Source organism: Eurytemora carolleeae, unplaced genomic scaffold (genome assembly GCF_000591075.1).
Source record: "Eurytemora carolleeae unplaced genomic scaffold, Eaff_2.0 scaffold969, whole genome shotgun sequence".
Taxonomy (NCBI): Eukaryota; Metazoa; Arthropoda; class Copepoda; order Calanoida; family Temoridae; genus Eurytemora; species Eurytemora carolleeae.
Genome location: NW_019396857.1, coordinates 9,236 through 32,969, shown reverse-complemented (window position 1 = coordinate 32,969; position 23,734 = coordinate 9,236). Strand labels below are relative to the sequence as shown.

General features: G+C 31.4%; 3 protein-coding genes across 3 annotated transcripts; all 3 read right to left on the bottom strand.

Moving 5' to 3' along the window:
- Nucleotides 1-9,813: 9,813 nt before the first annotated feature.
- LOC111709446 (uncharacterized) lies at nt 9,814-17,179 on the bottom strand. Its single transcript, XM_023483109.1, has 8 exons — nt 17,129-17,179; nt 15,477-15,547; nt 14,870-14,933; nt 13,544-13,650; nt 13,249-13,332; nt 12,745-12,809; nt 11,366-11,442; nt 9,814-10,676 (listed from the first exon to the last, which is right to left on the bottom strand). Exons 3-8 carry the CDS (start codon nt 14,879-14,881, stop codon nt 10,596-10,598), a joined length of 426 nt encoding a protein of 141 aa, XP_023338877.1. The 5' UTR covers nt 14,882-14,933; nt 15,477-15,547; nt 17,129-17,179; the 3' UTR covers nt 9,814-10,595.
- On the bottom strand, nt 10,034-10,576 carry LOC111709448 (uncharacterized). Its single transcript, XM_023483111.1, has one exon. The coding sequence runs from the start codon at nt 10,574-10,576 to the stop codon at nt 10,034-10,036; it is 543 nt and encodes a 180-aa protein (XP_023338879.1).
- A 494-nt stretch (nt 17,180-17,673) lies between the features above and the next one.
- On the bottom strand, nt 17,674-23,116 carry LOC111709447 (FMRFamide receptor). The gene is made up of 7 exons (XM_023483110.1): nt 22,682-23,116; nt 21,744-21,808; nt 20,041-20,112; nt 19,687-19,775; nt 18,272-18,325; nt 17,965-18,048; nt 17,674-17,740 (listed from the first exon to the last, which is right to left on the bottom strand). The coding sequence occupies exons 1-7, from the start codon at nt 22,788-22,790 to the stop codon at nt 17,674-17,676; spliced, it is 540 nt and encodes a 179-aa protein (XP_023338878.1). The 5' UTR covers nt 22,791-23,116.
- Between the last annotated feature and the right edge of the window lie 618 nt (nt 23,117-23,734).

Below are 23,734 nucleotides of genomic sequence, written 5' to 3'. Positions count from 1 at the left end.
ACAAACAAACAGACAAACATAGATTTCTCCATAAACTACATAATAATTATAAAAGTTGGATTTCCAACGCAAGTGAATTTTACTTGCGCGGAATTCAGAGCTAGTCCACTCAATGTACGGAATTCAGAGCAATTCCACGCAATGCAACGGAATTCAGAGCAATTTCACGCAATGTACGGAATTCAGAGCAATTCCACACAATTTACGGAATTTAGAGCAATTCCACGCAATTTACGGAATTCTGAGCAATTCCACGCAATGCACGGAATTCAGAGCAATTCCACGCTACGGAATTACGGTTGAGACCTCTAGATCTAAGGTGTAGTTGTTTTGTTCTAGGGGAATTAACACTGAAGCAAGACAATGTATCTTGCTACCTATAGCAAAGATTTTCAGGTGGAAAGCAAAAAGGAAAGCTCACAATTTTGAAAATATATTACACTAATATATTAAACAAAGAAAAGTGTAAAATACATGTTGCAGGTTGAGAGACAAGGTCGGTATATATGTATATATAGGGGAGTCGACAATATTTTTAAAACTTAATAAAAATATAATATGCGATAAAAAATAATTTAAAAATATGAAAAAATTTAAAGTGGGAAATCTGCAGTAAATGTTGTCAAATAATGTCTTAAAACTGTCATAGATTTAAAACTGTTATAGATTTAAAACTGTTATAGATTTAAAACTGTTATAGATTTAAAACTGTTATAGATTTAAAACTGTTATAGATTTAAAACTGTTATAGATTTAAAACTGTTATAGATTTAAAACTGTTATAGATTTAAAACTGTTATAGATTTAAAACTGTCATAGATTTAAAACTTTTATAGATTTAAAACTGTTAAAATTTTAAAACTGTTATAGATTTAAAACTGATATAGATTTCAAACTGTCAAAGCTTTAAAACTGTTATAGATTTCAAACTTTTAAAGATATAAAATGTTATAGATTTAAAACTGTTATAGATTTTAAACTTTTATAGATTTAAAACTGTTAAAGCTTTAAAACTGTTATAGATTTAAAACTTTTAAAGATATAAAATGTTATAGATTTAAAACTTTTAAAGATATAAAATGTTATAGATTTAAAACTGTAATTGATTTCAAAAACGCGTTGATCGGTTTATCTTTATCGGTATATCTCGTTAAACTTTTCATGAATTTTAATAAAATTTTAGAAAACAACGTTTTCCCAGCAATTTTTTATTAGTCAAAATATATTATAAATATATAATGCAGTACATTTCCTGACTTGAAAGAAATAGTAATTTTGTATGCATAGGATACGGTTCAGTAAATATATATTATACTAGTTTGTGAGAACCCAGCGTGGCTCAGGCACATAGATTCAGCCTGCTTATAAAAAGTCTCATCAATTTTTAAGACAGGGTCGACTTTGAAGTGTCTCAAAGCCGCTCTATCTCACATTTGCTTATCTGTAGCCTTTAACATGTACATTTTAGCACTAACAAGCACTTGTTGCTAGCTTTGGTGTTTAAAAAGTACTTTTCTCTTGAGATCGTGAGAACTTTAAATCACAGTGCAGGAAAGTCATAGTAGATCCCACCGTTTACCCGCCCCTTGTTGTAAAACATAGTTTAGCTATTTTTCCCGTTGAAGGTCACTCGACCCATTCAACTTAGATTCTCAAAACCAAGCTAAGAACATTCCCGTGGGTCTCCCGAGTTCCCCAATCAAAATTTGAGACAAATCGGTCCCGAGGTTTCTGATTTATGATCAGACAAACAAACAAACACTCAAACAGAGATTACAACTTTATATGTATAAATATATATTTTGAAATTGTTTTTTTTTTAAACCCATGATTTGTTCTTCAAGCTACAGATCTAAAATGAATAGATTCAGACGAATTGTTCCTTGAGATGAATGTATTTACTTATTTTGTTCTTTAAAAAGTTCTTTAGTCTTTTATAAGTTTTATAATTTTATTTTATAAGTTTTATAATTGTAAGTTGCACAGCACTTTTATTTACAGAGTGGCGGAATCACAATGATTTATTTAAACAACAATTAGAAAGTTTTGTCGTCTTTTATCAAAAAAAGTTTTAAATTCTAATAAAATGTTTGTTTTCCTAAAATAAAAAATTCTGCAATTCACTTTTCTAGAAGAAAAAAAAGAGTAACCAGTACCTTTAGGAATCCGTTGTGAATACGCAACAGTTCCTTTAACCTACGATTTTTTCATTTTTTAACCTTACCTCGATTGGGCTATTTTTGTCTAACATTGATGGTTGGGAGGGTGTTTTTCACCCCTCCCATGATTTTGCCCTTAGAGCTGAGATACGGGAGTGTGATACATGTCAATAGTTCAACTTTTCAAGGCTGCGCATTAAAAAGAATTAGACCCCTAACTTTAATGTAAGGGAGGATTTTTCAAAAGTTCAAAAAGTATGTCGAGAAGTGTTAAAAAATAATTATTTTTATTTTTGACAAATATTAACATGTGGCACATGTTATTATATCCATTTTTCAAATATATAAGTCTGCTTTCTGATGTTTTTAAACACCGACCTGCGGTTTAACCATTCTCCAATCTCCTCCCTACCCTATGCATCAAAAAAAATAATTAGCAAAATTTGTTCACAACTATGATGTTGAAAAGTGAATAAGTTTTAGAGTTCTAATGTGAGCCATTTTTAACTTATTCAGAATAAACCACCAGCAGGGGGTGGATAACATCCCCCCCTCCCCCATCGTGATAGGGTTAACAAACTTAAAATTAGCCATGATTTCCATTTAAAATACAGAATTTACACTTTATTTTTGTGAATGAAACTTCTCCCAGCTAAGTAGAATTATGAAATTTAGTTCATGTCTGTCTGTCCTATCTGTCCTCTGTATGTCCTGTCTTTCCTCTGTATGTCCTGTCTGTCCTCTGTATGTCCTGTCTGTCCTCTGTATGTCCTGTCTGTCCTCTGTATGTCCTGTTTGTCCTCTGTATGTCCTGTCTGTCCTCTGTATGTCCTGTCTGTCCTCTGTATGTCCTGTCTGTCCTCCGTATGTCCTGTCTGTCCTCTGTCTGTCCTATCTGTCCTTTGTCTGTCCTATCTGTCCTCTATCTGTCCTGTCTGTCCACTCTGTATATCCTTTCTGTCCTCTGTATGTCCTGTATGTCCTCTGTGTATGTCCTGTCTGTCTGCTGTATGTCCTGTCTGTCCTCTGTATGTCCTTTCTTTCCTTTGTTTGTCCTATCTGTCCTCTGTATGTCCTGTATGTCCTCTGTACGTCCTTCTGTCCTCTATATGTCCTGTCTGTCCTCTCTAAGTTCTGTCTGTCCTCGGTATGTCCTGTCTGTCCTCTGTATGTCCTTTCTTTCCTTTGTTTGTCCTATCTGTCCTCTGTATGTCCTGTATGTCCTCTGTACGTCCTTCTGTCCTCTATATGTCCTGTCTGTCCTCTCTAAGTTCTGTCTGTCCTCGGTATGTCCTGTCTGTCCTCTGTATGTCCTGTCTGTCCTCTGTATGTCCTGTCTGTCCTCTGTATGTCCTGCCTGTCCTCTGTATGTCCTCTGTATGTCCTGTCGTCCTATTTTTTTGGGGCATCAAAAAGAAAGATATTGATGTTATTCTATCTAGAATTTTGGCATAAATTTGCTAGCTGCGCTTTCACAGAAGCATAACTCAACTAATTTTGCTTAAACAAAGGTTTAAAGGGTACCTATGGATACGCCTATGTTCATTAAGATTGAAACCCCAATATGACAAAACTTAACGTTTTCCCGGAGTAAATTAATTTATGTAAAACCTAATGTCACTTGCAAATTCTTATGCAAAAACGATTATGACAATTATTTTCAAAATTCTGTCAATTATAATTCAAAAATGCATTCTTGTGCTGTTAATTATAAACTGTCGATATTCAAACCTTTTACGCCCTTTACCCAACCATTTATGCTTTAAAATTATCGTAAAAATACCAAAGGGGGAAATTGCCCCCCCCCCCTCCTGCACACACCACCAAATATGACCCACTCAACCTACATTTATCTTTTTTATGATCGTCGATATCCTATTTTTTTCGTGGGTTTAGAGAAAAAAAAGAAAAAAAGGCATGCAATAGAAAATAAGTTTTCTTTTTCTTATTATGTGACATTAATTCCTACCCCCATTTGGTCCAAATTATCTTTTTCAAGAGTATACATCTTTCAATGAAACATTTTTTCCAAACTGCGATAGTAAAACTGAGTGTTAGAAATTGACAAAGAATTTTTTTTCAAGCTAAAATGGTATTTCTTTCAATCAAAGTCAAGAAGAGAAAAAATACAACAATTGTTTATTAACTGTATTTTTACTGTATTAAAACAAAAATGCAAGTAATAAGACGTGAAGATCAATATTTGTTGATACTTTATTTAATTTTCGAACATATCAGTAGTAAAAGAATGGTGTTCCTAGGTAACTTACACAGGCGTTTCTAGATCACTTTGTGATTATTTCATTTTCGAAAATATCCCTATTTTGAAACAATGATTCAAATTTGAAAATGTAAAACCTTGCAGCGTCTAGAAAATTGTCAAAGCTTTTACAATTTTGAGTTGAGAAAATTATTTCATAATGTCAATCGTCATTCTAGATTTTTATCTTAACAATTTATCTAAAATTTTAAATTTTACAATATTCTTTAACTATTTATATGATATCAGATGATATCATTTTGACATTTCTATATTTTTTGTTCTTCTCACATCTTTCGATCAAGTTAAAACTCTTGGTAAAACAAATCAAAACCGCACCCTTATGTTATAAGATTGTCACAACCCACAAAACATTACGTATATTTCTTGATATTACCGCTATAATTAAATTTAAAGATAGCTCTCTGCTGCCAAAACAATGAGTCTCCCAAGCTGCGAATTCCCAAGTATATCCCAGCTGCAGCCCTTGGCCCCCAGTCTGTTCTAGCTGCGGGGTTTAGCCCCCTAGCCCATCCTAGCTGCAGCCCTTGGCCCCCAGTCTGTTCTAGCTGCGGGGTTTAGCCCCCTAGCCCATCCTAGCTGCAGCCCTTGGCCCCCATTGCAGCCTGCGGCACCTCAGAGGGCCTAACCTAACCTTTGAGATGTAGCCACTTGGGAAATTGCACATTTGGGAAGTTGCCATTTGGGAAACTGTCACTTGGGGGATGTTGTCCTTGGAAAAATGCATTTGGGAAAGAACTAAACACCATATTGGAGTACATTTACATAATTAACAGTACTAATCTAGCCCTTAGTATTATGTTAGTGATAGTGTTATGGTATTGAAGAGATGGTGGAACTATATAATTAAATAACTATTTTTAGAACAAATTATTATGAGTGCAGGATATTAATTTGTCATAAACAAGTTTTCTTATAGATTTCTTGAGAATCGCATATAAAGTTAAGATCTAATTAGAACTTTGTTGAGAATTTTGATAAGTAAAATAATGAAATCGATGTTGTTAGCGTATATTTTGCAATCCAATTTATATTTTTTAAAAGCCAAATATTTAATCTTATTTTTGTATACATTTTTTTTGGACTTTTGGACTTTGGAAAAATTAACTTTGAAGAGCTAGAACGGAAACCGAATTGAGCTAGAATTTTAAGCATTTTGCAGAAATGGAGAAGTTGACTTTCATGAGCTGAGAACTTTAGAATGGATAAACTTTAATCCTGACTTCTTGATCCGAATATCCACTGTGGAAACTTTTCATTTTTGTCCTTAATCCACTCTTTTTCTCTCTTCTTGGACATCCGTTAATTGTTTTCTCCAATGAGAATATTTCTGTTCTCTCATTGGTTGCCCGCTTTTCTCTGATTGGCTGCTACAGTTTCTCAGATGATTAAATATTAATTTGAATTTTATCGTTTTTCATACACTTTTTAGATAATCTTGCAAGATTATGTTAATCTTGAGATTATCAAAAAGAGAGGATTAATCCCGATATTCACCATTCTAAAGTTTTCAGCTCTGTTCAAATTATGGTAAATAAATAGAAAATTATTGATCTAAAAGAATGGAATTTATTAGAAATCAAGATAGATTTGATAATTAAGTTTATCAAAATGGAATTTTCCTTGGAAAATTAAGAAATGTAAAACTTTATAAACCCTGTCACTAGAATTTGAGGTGAGCTCTAATGCTCAGTACTGGAGAGTTCAGTGTAGAATCTATTATATAATTTATAAACCCTGTCACTAGAATTTGAGGTGAGCTCTAATGCTCAGTACTGGAGAGTTCAGTGTAGAATCTATTATGGGGTTTGACAAGATGTTTAATTAGTTCAGTGTAGAATCTATTATGGGGTTTGACAAGATGTTTAATTAGATAAACATTAATCTAATTCATTAAATAAGATGAAAATATGTATCAAATATCTGTTTGTTTGTCCGATCATAACTCAGGGACCCCTGGACCAATTTGCCTCAAATTTTGATTGGGGAACTCGGAAGATCCACGCAAATTTCTTAGCTTGGTTTTGAGATTCTAAGTTGAGTTAATCGAAGGGTCACATGAAACTACTTTTTAGTCATTTTAATGAAAATAAACTCTTTTCAAAATTTGGATCTAAAAACCAAGTTTAATCATAAAATACTTTTCAATGGATTAAAATAATTTTTAAAATTCCTATATATGATAAATCACTTATCTTGCAATTTTTCAATTATTTTCACAGAGAAAAGCATGAATATCTCATTCATTCTTGATTCTTCTAATTCAAATTTTCTTACAAAACACATTTCTTGAAATCACAGCTTTCACTGCTTTCACTTCTAAGCGGCGAAACTTTCACTACTGATAAAAAACTAAGTCAGATGATAATTGGGTCAAAATCCCCTCCAAACATATCATTGATTGCAAAATGAGTGTACTGCAGTATGGGGTACTAGAAAACCTTCGTTTGATAGTATAATTCACAAGCTTTGCCAAATCTGAGAAAACTTTAATCGAATCTTTTAAAGCTTGCATGCATCGTTCGAATTAACATCATAAAATCGAAAGTTTAAAATCTATTTTCAGGGTAAAATGACCTTGTAGTCTGAATTTGTCTTGCATTTTTTTACTGAACTAGGCTTTTAGAGCTCTTCGTGCTCTTTTTCCTGAAAATAGTTTTAGCTTTTAACTGTTGCTCTGAAAGTCGGCCATTTTAAATCATTTCAAATTTTGGCGGATTTCTTTCAAATCGGTGGATTTTTCAGGAATATTTTTCAATTTTGATGTTTCAGAAACCTTCCCTGGGGTCAAGTAAGGTCCCATAAAAAAAATTTGGGTCCGTTTGGTTCAGCTGTTTTTACGTTGATTGGCCACAAACAGACAGATGGACAAGCATAAATATAACTATAGGCTTTTAGGGCGCTTCACGCCAATCTTTCGCTTCATTGTGAATATTTTCTCTTTGTATACATTGTAAAACAAAACAAAAAAAAAGTTAGCGGATTTAAAAAAAAATTTGGCACAAATTCGGATCTTTAAATCCTTATATCTCTGGAACCCGATGGCGTATACCTTTGATACTTTAAATTTTAAATTTGTCAGATCAAATAATCTTATATTAAAATATCAAAGGCTTAAGTCATCAGATTTTATAGATATAGGGATTCGAATTTTTGAGTTTACACTAAAAACTCAATTTCTTTAATTAAAATCGAATTTTGTTGGAGCCAATTTTTTCAAATTTTGATCATTCATAAACCATTCTTGGGGTAATGCATGGCCCCACACAAAATTTGGGCCCGATCGGTTCAGCAGTTCTGACGTATATTGGATACAAACAGACAGACAGACACCAAAACAGACAAGTAAAGTGCATATATAGATTTTAGCTTTTAACTGCTGCTCTGAAAATCAGGGATTAAATCATTAAAATATTTTTCAGGCTTTTCGCTACTTAATGACGTGATCTAATATCATACTTATTTTTATACTTTTGCGCGTAACTCCTTTGGTCATCTACCTCAGAGTTATGTGAACGAAAAACCCCTAAATCTTGTTCTATCTGTATTGTTGTTTATCTTTGTGCACAATCAAATATTGAAGAATAAAGTTATCACAAAATTGAAAAATACTTTAAACTTTAGAATAACATAAAGTTATCTGGGTTTCTCTTAGAAAGATACGATATACAATGAATAAATTAATATTATATTAAACTGAGTGGCATATCATAGTTGGGAAATTGTCACTTTGGAAGTCCCCCTTGAGAAAATGTCTTTGGGATAATACATAACACCGTTCTTAATTGATCCTCAATTTAAAAGTGTCCACAGTGGATATCAAGATTAAGCAATCTGGATAATGAGTTTCCAACATAAAGTTTCCAGCTCGGTATTCATATTATTAGATAACATTGTAAACTTATCTTGGTTCTCTTTTGTTCACAGCATAGAATAATATATTTATATTAGAATAGAATATATATTTATATACACACTAGGCTTTTAGGGCGCTTCGCGCCCATCTTCTATCTAAATTGTCAACATGTTCTTTTTGTTTACATTTTAAAACAAAGAAGAAAAAAATTTTGCGGATTTAAAAAAAAAATTCGCGGATTTTCAAGAATTTAAATTTTTTTACAAAATTAAAAACCTTTAAAATAAGTTTTTTAAAATTTTTATCATTCATAAACCTTCCCTGTGGTCACGTGATGTCCCACAAAAAATTTGGGCCCGATCGGTTCAGCCGTTTTGACGTTTATTGGATACAAACAAACAGACGGACAAATAGACAAGCTTGTCGCACACGCTGTCTGTATCTAATAAATCTCATAACGGTTGAACCCAACAAGCCAAATTTTTTCCCAGACGATAGAAATTTGAGAATTTGTCAAAAATTTTGAAAATCCATTGTTAAAAACAGAAAGATATAATGTTGTAATATAAATGTCAGGGAATGAAAAGTGTAATAATATTGTTTTAAACACTCTACTGAAGAGTTATCTATATATATAAAGTTGTAATCTCTGTTTGTCCGATCATAACTCAGAAACCACTGTACTGATTTGCCTCTAATTTTGATTTGATTTTAACGCGAAGGATATCTAAAATAGTAATTTACGACAAAGGGCGGATAAACGGTCACTCCTATATGCCGAGTTCATTAGCGTCTGATCCAATCAGGGTTGAGTCATGTGTTTGTTGTCTATTCTGTACCAATAGAAATAGTATAGCGGTAACATCTATCGTTCTATCTATCTCATTATCCAATTAGAGTTATGAATCCTTCAATCAGCTCATTATCCAATTAGAGTTATGAATCCTTCAATCAGCTCTATCAGTAAATGGAAATATTTGCTTCTACTAAAACTATAGTGCGATGGGACTGACTATGGACTCCCCTTGCATGGCAATGCTGGTTTCCCAAGCTAGTAGTTGATAAAAGAATGATATACATCTAGATTCTAGATTTTTTGGGGGGTAAACGGCAAACAAGGGGCATATGAAGTTCTACAAGTTTTCAACATTTTTTAATATCATAACAAAACGTTAAATGGAACCTTTTAGGTAGATTTAAATTTTTTTTATTATCTCAATAAATTTCCCTTAATTTTGCTAAGAATTATTAAGAAATTCTTTTCCAATTATAGAAAACACCAAAATTGCAAATCACCAATTTTCAAAGAAAATACAAGGATGAGTTTATCATTTCATTTTGCTTAAAAATTTTAAGGGTATCTATTAAGAATTGTGAATGGAAATCTTGAAATTACGTTCACAGTTTTATGTTTATATAATTTTTGCATGTTTAAATAAATTCCTGCAAATTATTAAATACTTTTTGTTTAATTTGGAGCATTGCGTTTTATATCTCTTTCTCTGATAAAAATTTAATTTCTTATAATTTTTATTATAAAAAACAATGCACATAAATATTCCATTACAACAACATGTACAAATCACAATAAGTTGAATAAAACTATATATTATAGATCGCTAATTTAGCAGTTCTGGACGGTTATAAAATAACATGACAATAATAGACAACAGTAAATTCAACATCAAACAGTATACATATGATAAATCCATACACATTTAGTAGTTTTTAATATTTTCAAATTGAATAGAGGTTCAAGCAGTAATTATTTCCAATAACATTTTTAATAAAAGTATAAGTTCGGTGGCAGGCCATTTTATCCAGCTCCTGAGTTTTTTTAGACTTGGTCTTCTTGTTCATCTTCCTTGTTATCCTCTTGTTAGGCTTGGTCTTCTTGTTCATCTTCCTTGTTATCCTCTTGTTAGACTTGGTCTTCTTGTTCATCTTCCTTATTATCCTCTTGTTAGGCTTGGTCTTCTTGTTCATCTTCCTTGTTATCCTCTTGTTAGGCTTGGTCTTCTTGTTCATCTTCCTGGTTATCCTCTTGTTAGGCTTGGTCTTCTTGTTCATCTTCCTTGTTATCCTCTTGTTAGGCTTGGTCTTCTTGTTCATCTTCCTTGTTATCCTCTTGTTAGGCTTGGTCTTCTTGTTCATCTTCCTTATTATCCTCTTGTTAGGCTTGGTCTTCTTGTTCATCTTCCTTGTTATCCTCTTGTTAGACTTGGTCTGCTTGTTCATCTTCCTGGTTATCCTCTTGTTAGGCTTGGTCTTCTTGTTCATCTTCCTTGTTATCCTCTTGTTAGGCTTGGTCTTCTTGTTCATCTTCCTGGTTATCCTCTTGGACTGTAGATCTTGTGCTCTTCACCATTGTGGAGCACACCTGAACATTTTCAAATAGAAATATTTGAAGGGAAATTTTATTTTACGTAATGTAACCAGCAATTACGTAAAACTACGTATTTTTGGGAATAGGGTTTTGTTTTTATTAAAGAGGTATAGAAGAGGGGGATGTTTACATTCCACTGTGACGTATAAAGACAGCTTGAAAACTAGTTTTATTGTAAACAAACAACTGCAATTGCTTAGATATATCAATCTGACTTGTAACAGAAACAAGAAAATTGAGTGTTTGCCACAAACTCTTATTTTCTAATCCCAATTCTTTGCATTCCAATGTGGGAGACTCTAGATATTTCAAACTATAAATTCTGCTTGATCAAAAAAATTAAAGGTTTACACCATTAGGTTGCAAAGATAAAACAAATTGAAAATTTCAGTTTGTGGCGAATACTTAATGATCCTTAACACGAGTTCCTCTTATGAACATTTCTTGGGAGAATTGTTGTGTGTCTTGGTAGATATAAAAATTTTATTTTATTTTTCTGTTTAAATATTAAATGAAGTAGTTTAATACTCTCAAATAGGATTACTTTTATTTGAAGAGTAATTATTCTCTCAAATTTCGATAAAAAACTGTTGCTTATTTTTACTTTTATGCCTTACGATATGTTTGCTGTCAAGCTGCAGTCAAGTGTAATTTTGAGATATAAAACATCAAACAAATTTTACCATTTGCATTTGCTGGGCGGACTGAGGTCTAGATTTGAACCTGTTGATAACAGCAGTGGCAGCCTCTTTAAACGGAGCTAAGAAAAAACAATATTTAAGAATGTTTAAGGTTTAATCCATAGATTAATAACAATACAGATAGAACACCTGATTTCGACTGTCCAAGATAAAGGGCTTTTTCGTTCACAATAACCCTGAGGGCCATTGGGCTTCTGCCTCGGGGTTATTGTGAACGAAAAACCCCTATATTTTGAAAAGACGACATCTAGTGTTCTATCTATATAGTTATTAATCTATGTGTCTATCGATCAAAAAACTTGAGTCTTTGTCACAAACTCTGATTTTCTAATCCCTGTATCTTTACAATCCAGATTGTCGTAGGCCTGAGATATTTTAAACTAAGAATTTTACTAGATCAAATAGTTTGAAATATCAAAGGTGTTAACAATCCGGTTCCAAAGATATAGGTATTCGAAAATTCGATTCTGTGGCAAGGACTCAATTCCTTTTTTCAACATGTTTTAGGATTGACGGGAATTTCTTAATTATGCTAACAAACAAATACATATTACAAAGAAAATATCATCAATGGAAAAAGAATATTGATGATTAAACTAAAAAAGAGACTAATTGAATTACAGATTTGTATTAAACGTTCAACCTTAAACTGAACATTTCTGGAATTTCTTCTTGGGGCCGGAATAAGACAATTTTTTATATTTTCTTGCCTTTTTCGACGTTGAATATGGTCAATGTCTTAATGCTTTGATTTTGATTTGATTTTTCTAAAATTAACAACTAAATTAAAGAAAGCCTCGTCAACTGCATGAGAAAAATTAAGACGAAAGAGAAAAAGGCGAAAAGGATTTTTTTTTATAAATATAAACTAAACGCTAAATGCCAGATTCTCAACTTTTACCCAGATATTTAATTAGAAATAAAAACGACAATTTTTTACAATGTCTCTCCAGCAAAAGTCCACTTATTATAGGAGTGCGAAATAAAAAAAGATATAAAATTTCAGACAGAAATATTCATCCATGGATCACTTATAATTCTGTAAACAGTCCTTTTATTGAAAAATAAGTAGAAACACTAACCTGTGAAGATACAGTACACTATAATTCTGTAAACAGTCCTTTTATTGAAAAATAAGTAGAAACAATACTAACCTGTGAAGATACAGTACACTATAATTCTGTAAACAGTCCTTTTATTGATAAATAAGTAGAAACACTAACCTGTGAAGATACAGTACACTATAATTCTGTAAACAGTCCTTTTATTGATAAATAAGTAGAAACACTAACCTGTGAAGATACAGTACACTATAATTCTGTAAACAGTCCTTTTATTGATAAATAAGTAGAAACACTAACCTGTGAAGATACAGTACACTATAAAGCTGAGACTAGATGACAAGATGATCAGGAAGTGGCTCAAACTAAACAAATAAAAATATTATTTTTTATCATTTATGACATCGTAAGATTGTAAACAAAAGAAATACTTCTTTTTCTTTTCTTTAAGATAATCAGAGACCGAATTTAAAGAATTTGAGCCGCGCAGCTCAGATTTAAGCCGGTGCTTAATTGAAACCGGGTTTGGGGGATTTGAGACGCGGCTTAAATTCATTAAATTCGGATACAGGATAAATTCTTTCTTTTTTAAGAAGAATAGACTCCCCCCCCTCTATTCACCTCAGTATGATTAGTAGTAATTCTGTCCGTTTGATATCTCCGCCCTTATTTCATTACTTTTCTCCTATTGGTGGATTTTTTTTAAGATAGATAGATAGAATGTTAAGAGGGACAGTACATCGGATGAATCACCCCCCTCTGATGAGATTAATTTGAGAATAATTAGTATTGGTGGATTAGTACCTGATGAGATAATTGAACCAGACCGGAAGGGTTCTGTAGGTGCACTTCAACATCACAACCTCCTCCACAATGTTCAGGATCAATCTAGATAATTGATTGATTATTGATTGATTTTTTTGTTGATTGATTAATAATGTAATTTGATGAATATTTTCGTTGATATAAGTCTTTACATTGACTTGATTTTTTCTTCCAACTGTCAGTTGTTAAACTTGTATTGATTGGTTGAATCTTTGATTGATTGATTGATTGATTGATTGATAAATATATTGATTGATTGATTGATGGATGTTACCTGGGAAGATGGCAGATGATAAATATCTTAACAAGAATGATGAGGGTCCAGGCTTCAGAAACATCTCGCCTGGTTTGCCGGGTTCGGACATGAGTATACCGGATACCCTGAATATATATATCATTAAAGGGACTGATAGCAAAATCAGGCATGTCCGATTCACATTAAAATGTTTTTTATCTATGAAAATTTGATCATTTTCAATTGCGGTTCCTCCACAATTTAAAAGTGATTTATATGCTGAAAAATAGGGAGAAAAAGTGACAAAGTGAACCTTGCATAATAATTGAACTTTTTAGATTTTCAGAAATTTGCATATTTTAGTTTAAATTAATTTTTAGAATTCTTTTTGTTTTATTTCTAGGCAACTAGCTGAGAAACATTTTAAAATGCTCTCTAAAAAGTGGACTGGTGATTTCTTCAGAAAAATCCAATATATTTTTTTGATTGTTATTGTTTAGTACGTTGGCAATTTTTTAATGGGATTCAATGGGAAACGAAATCTGAAAGAGACTTTATTAGGTTTTTGTACAACTGTTTTCAACACCGAATTATTCAATTTCAAAAACTAAATTTAATAACAAGTGAAAGGCAGTGTACAATCTGTGTTACTCGCGAATATCGCAATGAATTATAAGACAGAGAGACAGCCAGTTCTAGCCCCGGCGCTCGGCCTCCTAGCCGCTGCGCTCGACCCCCTAGCCTGTCCTTGCCGCAGTGCGCGGCCCAGAAAGTCTCTCTCTTCTTATAATTTATTGCGGCATTCGCGAGTAACAGAGTTTGGCCGCTACAAACCAGAGAAGTATGAATTAAAGGGACTGTACGAGTAATTTCAAGTGACCCTACGTGCAAAGATGGCAATGCCCGATTTACAACGGCATGTATTAGATATCAATGTTTTTGTTTCGATAAATTGTTAATTTTCATTAGCAGCTTCTTTGCGACAGTAACTTTTTCTAGACAACAAACACATGACTGAACCCTGATTGGATGAGGCGCTAACGGACTTGGCATACAGGAGTGACTATCTTTCTATGGAGTGAAATTACGCGTACAGTCCCTTTAAATAAACAAGTACGTTGGGTTGAATTTGTTTTTTAGTCGGTGGAGAATTTAAGAAGTAGATTAACCAGTCATTAGTTATTCTAGTTTTAAAAATGATAAAGTCCGACCTAATATTCAAGAAACCTAAAGAACTTTTGTACAAAAAAAAAATCAAAAATTTACAACGCTTGAACTCGAATAAGACATTAGTCTTGTTTTTTTGGCGATAAGATAAAAATCTTTTTTTTTGTGAAGATGAATAAGTTATGAGAATTTACTTACGTTTCTGATCATGATGTTAAAGCAGAATAGCAGACAGATGGGGAGAACACCAGTAAAGACGACCCTAAATTATTATTTTTGACATATTTTACTTAAATTATAGAACCTATATCTCTTTAACACTCCATAAAGCTTTTTTTACTTTTTTTTAACATTAAAAATAAATCTATAATTTTAATTCTAGAAGTTGTTAGTTCATCGTCGAAAAATACTAACAATCCACCACTAGTTTATATTAAATATAGTGTAAACAATAAATATGTAACTTCTTTATCCTTTCCTTTCCTTTTCCTTTTATTTCTATTTTTATATTTTTTTAGAATTGGGGGGACATATTCATACAACCTCTATTTTTAGAGATTTTTAGATATTTTATATTAAATATTAAATATAATGTTTTTGTTATATTTCATAAATAAATAATTTTTTATCTTTTACATTAATGAATTTACCGCCTTCATTTCCAGAAAATGAATAAGAAAAGCATGATCTAATTAACATATTGTTACCAATTCGACACTCATCATTGTAATAACTAACATTTATGTATATGAAATAGATGCATTATTGATATTTGTATTATTATTATTATTATTACTATAATTACCTAGTAATATTGATGTAGAAAAGTCTGTACAGTCCATTAGTTCGAAGTGGAGAGAGGACTTGATAAGACTCCTAAGAAAAAAAAATATTTTTTTATTTTTATTTTTATATAAACCAAGGTACTAATGCAAGGAAAAGTTATTTCAGAGGTGTACGCATTATTTGTACTGCAGTGTACTGTCTTTGGGCGGAAAAGTAAACCCAAGACGGATGTCACAGCCTGACATGGACTCAATTTTCACAAAAATAATCTATGAAATATTCTGGTCATAGGAAACAATTATGTGAATTTTCATAATCAAATGCTTTTATCTTCCTCGGATACTAACGAACACTGATGCAACTATTCTTGTTTACAAATTCCACCCAGAGAGAACTGGTTTCAATATGTACGCAGAGTATACGCGACCCCAATTAACTTTCCTTGCATTAGTACCTTGATATAAACTATATTTATATATATATATATATATTATATTATATATATATTTATACATATATTTTTATATTAAGACCTTTAAACTATAATTAATGAGGACGTGGCAAAAAATGAATAATTCCCATTACTTTGAAAATAAAAGATTCTTCCTTGTTCTATGGTAAGGTTTATGTTGAACCAAAAGAGTTTTATAAAATTCTTTTTCAAAAATGTCTAAAACCCTTTTTTTCATTCACGGTAAACTAAAGTAAATTGGACATTTGCACAATATAGATTATTACATGATTTTAATTTTAAAGGGAGTGCTCGCGAAACATTACAGGGGGTATAGGCTTACGCCAAAAAATAATCGCTTTTGATCGCTACTAATCTTACTTCAATCTGCTGCGTCTGTAAGGAGAAAATTGTTAAAAACGACCTATACTGAAGAACCTAGCGCCCATACAAATTTAGAAAGTTGCAATATATGACTCGGATCGTAAAAAAATCAATTATATTTAAAACAAATCATTCAGATATTACAATCTATAGTTATCGCTTATTTTTCGAAACATTTGTATATAGTTAATATTTCATAATATGTATTATTTGTTTTATATACGATGTACTTAAAACTATTTTTTTCCGCTAGGTATCTCTGCCACGTGTTCAAAGCATCAAGAACAGAGACATCAGACGGCCAACTATTTTGGCATTTGAAGTGCATTGTGTACGAAACAAATAAAAAATATTGTGAAATATTAACTATATATGACTGCGTCGAAAAATAACGATGACTATAGGTTGTAATATCTGAATGATCTGTTTGAAATCAAATTGATTTTTTTACGATCCGAGTCGAATATTGCAACTTTCCGAATTTGTATTGGACATGGACGCAACGTTCTTCAGTATAAGTAGTTTTTAACAATTTTCTCCTTATAGACGCATCAGAGCGAAGTAAGATTAGTAACGATTATAAGCGATAATTTTTCGTCGTGAGCTTATACCCTATTTCATTTTTCGCATATATTTTCGCAATAATGTCGTATACATTTGACAGCTTCTTTTGTGTAGTTAGTGCATATGCTCATGTATAAATGGAAGAAATGTAGTACAGTCAACTATGAATATTAAAATGTCAAGCAGTTACTATCATCTTTTGTTTTGTATTTTAAATTTAGAATTAAAATTCGAAATAAATGTGTAAAAAGCAGTTTAAAAATAAATCTTACATGTTCCAGGTTGAGAGTAATATTGGTACCCTTCAGGATAGATTCGATGGATTCCCTAAATAATGATAAATAATTATTAATAACGATAAATAATTATTAATGTTAATAATCTATAATGATGATTGTTACAATGAGGAAAAGGGAAACCAAATAAATTGTCCAAGACTGTATGCGTAATTTAAAACAGCCGTTTAATTGTAGATTGGTATGTCCTATTCACAATGATACCCTTTAAAGTTTTCTTTTATCGCGAATGAATGAAATATGCATATTTTTTTAACTTTAATATTTTCATTCCAGCTTTTGTTTAGGAAAAGGCTTGAAGGGTTCCGCTGTGAATCATGCATGGGTCTTTTTAAACCGTAATGTAAGAAAATAAAAAAAATAAAAACGCGGCAAATTTTCTGAATTAATTCTTGTATACTTATATAATTCTTATACCAAATTAAGGAAACTAATTCAATATCAAATATTAGATTAGTTATTAGTGATTATAAAATGAAGTATATTATCGTTAAAACAAGAAATCATTCGTCAGATCAAAATCAATGTAGATATATGTTAGTTCTGGCTTGTTGTAGATAGTACAGAGGGCGGCAAACTGCGATAAACCTAAAAAAAAATACTTAAAATAATAATTTTTATTGTTCAAGATTTTCGATTAGCAGACATTTAATTGTATATGTTGTGTCAAAATTTAAGTTTTTATAATTTTTTTCTAATTAATAATCATAAAAACCAAAATTGTCAAATCCTTTAATTTTTACAATCTATAATGTCGTTTCAAAGATTATTTCTGAAAACATGGATATCATGAATGTAATATGGATACACACCTCTCGATGGAGATTGCTACAGTAAGATGGATACTAGCAGAGACTAGGATTCCGCTCAGAGTCCTCATGTAGATTGGAAACACACTAAACAAAATATAACTGTTTTAATCTGTAGATATATATTTATAAAATTTAGAATTTCTCAATCTTATGCTGTACCATCTATAATAATAATATTATGGATACTGTGTCTTTTTTTTCTTTTTTTGCAGATTTTTTGGATTTTTAACCTTTTACGTTACTCACTTTGTCCTTTTTTTAAGTAAGTTTTTTTTTATAGTATATATATAAATATAAAGTTATGCACCTGTTATAAAGGCCGCTCTTTGAACTGATAGGCCATTCGAACACTCCAATCATGCTGCAATATTTTAAAACATTTAACTTTTATTCAATTTAAAAATTAAGTAATTTAAACACTAATTTTCAAATCCTTAAATTGTTGACACCTGATGGTGTAAATCTTTAATTTTCCAAACCATGAAAACTTGATTTAACATTTTCAAAAATTTCAAAAATATAAGAATTGGAAGAGAAAAAAAATTTGAGACAAGAATTTAGCACCCTAAACTGTTGAAATTTATGCACACAACTTTTAGGATTTAGTATCTTAAAGTATGCAACAACAAAAAAGTTCAGCACTTTGATAAAATACAATCTACACCTTGATGATTTGAGCCCTTATCAGATTTGTCCTAATATAAAAAACCATCTAACGTGTTAACTGTTAATCTATATATAAATTTGGCTTGTCTGTCTGTTTGTTTGTCTGTCTGTCTGTTTGTATCCAATAAACGTCAAAACGGCTAAACCGATCGGGCCCAAATTTTTTGTGGGACATCTAGGGACCCCAGGGAAGGTTTATGAATGATTGAAATTTTAAATATTTGTCTCCATCAAAATTCGATCTTCATTAAATTTTTTTAAATTTTGAAAATCCACGAAATTTTTTGTGAAAATCCGCGAATTATTTTTGTTTTGTTTTACGATGTACACAAAGAGAAAATTATTCACAATTAATTTAGAAGATGTTATTTTACTTGTCCTACTTTTAATATTTTTAGTTTCTCCTTATCCTTTCCATTATATTTCTTCAACTTTTAAACTCCTTACCCCCCGCGAGCCCCCTAGCATTTCATTTCATTTTTCTCCTCATACTTTCTGTTGTTTTTCCTTGTTAGTTTTACTTATTTTCTTCCACTTTTCAATATATTTCTCTTTTACTTTTCCATTTAATTTCTTCTGTTTTCCCCTTGACTATTCTTTTTCCATTGGCCTGTTTTTTCTTTTTTATTTTTTTACTTTGCCTTTTGCTCGTAAGATAAAAAGAAAAAAAAAAAATTTTAATTTTTTATAATTTTAAATCAGAATGGATGGGATCTCAAATTTTGTTCAAATGTAAATGTAAAATGTAAAATGCTTTTGGTTCTTTAATATCACGACTGAATCGATAGGGTCCAAATTTTGTGTGGGACCTCATTTGTTCCCAGGGGAGGTTTATGGATGATTAAAATTTAAAAATTTGTATTTAAAAGTTTTTATTTTTGTAAAATGTTGAAAATGCGCGAAAAATATTATGAAATCCGCAAACTTTTTTTGTTTTTGTTTTATACTGTATAAAGAGAAGATGCTCATAGATAAAGTCACAATTAAAAGTTGAAATAGAAGATAGGCGCGAAGCAACCTCCCATATCCCTCTATTCACCCATCCACTGAGCATACCTCACGTCCAATACTGATGTAACGATAAAGAGAGCATCAACCAATGAGAGAGAGAGAATGAGGTAGACAAATGTTGTTTTTGATTTGACCTAAATTAAAATATAATAATTGGATAAAAATATTATTGAATGGAACCCCCTTTTTCCATTATCAAAAAACAGTATTCTCATTGTTTGATCAGAAATCAAATTTAAAGAAAAAAAAACCGTGCATTTCCAAAATGAAAAGTCACTATTGTCAGTAATGCCAATTATAAAATTGAAAATGTACAAGGCCTCTAAACTAAATTGAAAACCGAGCGAAAAAAAAATAAAAAGTTTCCATTAACTAAGCAATAAAAGTGCTTTTCTTTACCAGAAGTAGGATTAGAACTGCAGTCAAATTTCCAGAGAAGCCCAGGACTCCGACTAATGTACTAAGTACTCCCTAAAATAGTATTTGACTTAATATTTGATGTTCCGAAATCGATCTTATTTGTAGTGTAGACCCATAGTAATATACTTGGCTTTATGTTGCTGACCTATCAATTTCTTCTTATAAAAAAATAATAACCATAGAAAAGGTTGGCGGATATTTTGTTTTTTAATTGGTAGATTTAGAGGCAACTTTTTAGAATTATGTTATGACATTAAATGAACATATGGCACAAAAACTATAAAGTTTAAAGAAAACCGACCCATTTAAGTTTATAAGTATTGCAAAAATGTCGTCTTCTTATTCCACATATTTCTGGTTATCACTGTAAAAAGATCGATATTTACGGTAATATAATGAGATGGTAAAGAATATTGAACACGAGATAGATTGGCCCTGGAAAGTTCTAATTGGAAAGGTTTACAATCTTACTATCATATAACTTAGATATAATTATACAATCATATAACGGGACAAACTATGTAATAATTGCGTTAGTGTCAGAAATTGTATTATGAAATCAACTATATTTTTAACATTTTGATTGTATTATAAGAACTTTTATTGTGGTTTCAAGTAAACCTTCCATTTACGTTCAATAGCTGAGAAACATTATGAAGATGCAGTTGTTTCTTTAGCTTGACAAGTGTTGAAGTAAATATTTTTTATAAAAAAAGATAAATATACAAGTATCTACCGCAAACCAAAACCTGAATATAAAAGTATCTACCGCAAACCAAAATCTGAATATAAAAGTATCTACCTCAAACCAAAACCTCAATATAAAAGTATTTACCTCAAAGCAAAACCTGAATATAAAAGTATCTACCTCAAATCAAAACCTGAATATAAAAGTATCTACCTCAAAGCAAAACCTGAATATAAAAGAAACCAAAACCTGAATATAAAAGTATGTACCTCAAACCAAAACCTGAATATAAAAGTATTTACCTCAAACCAAAACCTGAATATAAAAGTATCTACCTCAAACCAAAACCTGAATATAAAAGTATCTACCTCAAACCAAAACCAGAATATAAAAGTATGTACCTCAAACCAAAACCTGAATATAAAAGTATTTACCTCAAACCAAAACCTGAATATAAAAGTATCTACCTCAAACCAAAACCTGAATATAAAAGTATCTACCTCAAATCAAAACCTAAATATAAAAGTATCTACCTCAAAGCAAAACCTGAATATAAAAGTATCTACCTCAAAGCAAAACCTGAATATAAAAGTATCTACCTCAAAGCAAAATCTGAATATTAAAGTATCTACCTCAAAGCAAAATCTGAATATTAAAGTATCTACCTCAAACCAAAACCTGAATATAAAAGTATCTACCTCAAACCAAACCTGAATATAAAAGTGTGTACCTCAAACCAAAACCTAAATATGAAGGTATCTACCTCAAACCAAAACCTGAATATTAAAGTATCTACCTCAAACCAAAACCTGAATATAAAAGTATCCACCTCAAACCAAAACCTGAATATAAAAGTATCTACCTCAAAGCAAAACCTGAATAAAAAAGTATCTACCTCAAACCAAAACCTGAATATAAAAGTATCTACCTCAAACCAAAACCTGAATATAAAAGTATCTACCTCAAACCAAAACCTGAATATAAAAGTATCTACCTCAAACCAAAACCTGAACTGCTGAAAGATTGGATCAAATTCACTCATTTCGGAGAAGCAGCCTTCTAAACGAAAAGAACTTTTTTTAAATCTACAATTTTAAAGATTTAAGAGATAATTGTCAACGAATTTTAGAAAGATCTTTTATCAAAGAATGTCACAAAAATTAATATTGCTTAATTTTCTTTGCCCCTATAAAGGCTGGGGGGGTCGGAATCTATTTATAGCCTGGGCTTAAAAAGATGAAGAAAAAAATATTTTTTGTTTTAAACAAATATAAAAGTGTGACACATGTTTCATACATGCATTTTCAAGGGCTTTCCAAAACTTTAGTTTTTAGATCTGTAGCTTTAGTCACCAAAAAGTTATGGGATATTTAAGATTTTTTTTACAGACCGGACTTTTTTCCACCCTATACCCTGCCCTATGAATTCAAAAAATATATTTTTTTAACAAAAAATATATTTTTTTAACAAAAAATATATTTTTTTTATTTACTTTTCATTAAAGTCACAAAATTTGATAGTAATAGTGTCAAAAAAAAGTGTCCTAGGACAAAAAAAACGCCCCCCCCCCAGCCTGTTTTGGGTTAAAAATCTCAAATTAGGGGAAGTTTAATATCAAAGCAAAATTATAGAGAAAGATTTCTCATTTAAAAGCTATCAATAATAGTGGTCATGTTATTTGTACATGTAAATACTAAATAACTAAATATAGAATAAAATTATTATATATTTCTGTCAGAACAATTAGTCTAAGTATGAAATATTAAAGGTTTACGCCATCAGGTTGATGGGGATTAGAAAGATTACATTTTAATTCTTTTCTGAATTAAAAGGAATGTTTTTGATTGAAAAAAATCATTCCGTCGTTTTGTTTTCCCTATGAATAATATACTGAAAATTTCACAGTCGAGATAAGGGTAAAAACTAATGAACCTGGCTCATCGTCGGTATCGTTAAACTCCTCGTACTCATAATCCTCTAAACCCTGGTTCCGAATTCGTTCAAGCACGCTCCAGACGTTCGTGTCGTATGTATCGTTCATTGCTAATAAACGAGTTGTTTACGCTATTTATCTTTATAACTTCAGACGTAGAGAATTGGTGGTAAACTAGCGGAGGAGAGGAGTCATCATCTCAATTTATAATCCAATTTCTCTATCGTGGGATTTTCTCTCTAAACCTTCTCTCCTCCAGAGAATGATGAACCATCCTGTCCTTACAGCTCCGAGGTATCCTCTAAACCAGAGATAAGTCTTTGTTTCAAACCAAGAGACAGGGTTATCCACAAAGAAAGAGGCTTCAGCACAGAATCTATGACTTAAGCACAGAATCTACGACTTCAGCACAGAATCTACGACTTCAGCACAGACTTCAGCACAGAATCTACGATCTACGACTTCAGCACAGAATCTACGGCTTCAGCACAGAATCTACGACTTCAGCACAGTATCTACGACTTTAGCACAGAATCTACGACTTCAGCACAGAATCTACGACTTCAGCACAGAATCTATTTAGTCTTTATTCTTACATTCCTAGCCTCCTGCACCCGTAAACTTTTTTGCAAAATCTTTGAAAAATGCCACATGAAGACTGCATTCAAGGCAGAAACCCAAAGTTTTAGGTCATCAATCTCATCCTTTGTGGGTAACTTTGTAAAAGGTGCACATTTGTTTACCATCCTTGTTATTGTTTTGGTAAATATAAGGGTGTCCTGCAGTATGCCACAAATAAAGAGAATGCAAGGGTATTTATATATTACCCTCCATGTAAAGATGGCAATGCCCGATTTTCAACGGTACCTTTGAAACCTTACTCTGATAAAAAAAATGTGGAAGATACCGTAGTTTTTGAAACTCGAAAAGTGTTTTATTCGGATAATTTATGTAAACAAGAAATGCACAAGTCACTTTTCCAGAGAACCCGCAAATAAAAACATGAATTGCGGATTTTTGTAGCGGCGCATTTACATTTTGTTAATCCTTAA

What these genes read in the sequence shown, in the direction of transcription:
- LOC111709447 (XM_023483110.1), bottom strand. Translation starts at nt 22,790, where the DNA reads ATGAACGATACATACGACACGAACGTCTGGAGCGTGCTTGAACGAATT. An exon ending in CGATACCGACGATGAGCCAG is followed by an intron (nt 21,809 to 22,681) that starts GTTCATTAGTTT and finishes CTTTTCGTTTAG; the next exon opens with AAGGCTGCTTCTCCGAAATG. An exon ending in AGTTCAGGTTTTGGTTTGAG is followed by an intron (nt 20,113 to 21,743) that starts GTAGATACTTTT and finishes ATACTATTTTAG; the next exon opens with GGAGTACTTAGTACATTAGT.
- LOC111709448 (XM_023483111.1), bottom strand. Translation starts at nt 10,576, where the DNA reads ATGAACAAGAAGACCAAGCCTAACAAGAGGATAACCAGGAAGATGAAC.
- LOC111709446 (XM_023483109.1), bottom strand. An exon ending in ATCATCTGCCATCTTCCCAG is followed by an intron (nt 13,333 to 13,543) that starts GTAACATCCATC and finishes TCAATTATCTAG; the next exon opens with ATTGATCCTGAACATTGTGG. An exon ending in AGTGTACTGTATCTTCACAG is followed by an intron (nt 11,443 to 12,744) that starts GTTAGTGTTTCT and finishes GTTTTTTCTTAG; the next exon opens with CTCCGTTTAAAGAGGCTGCC.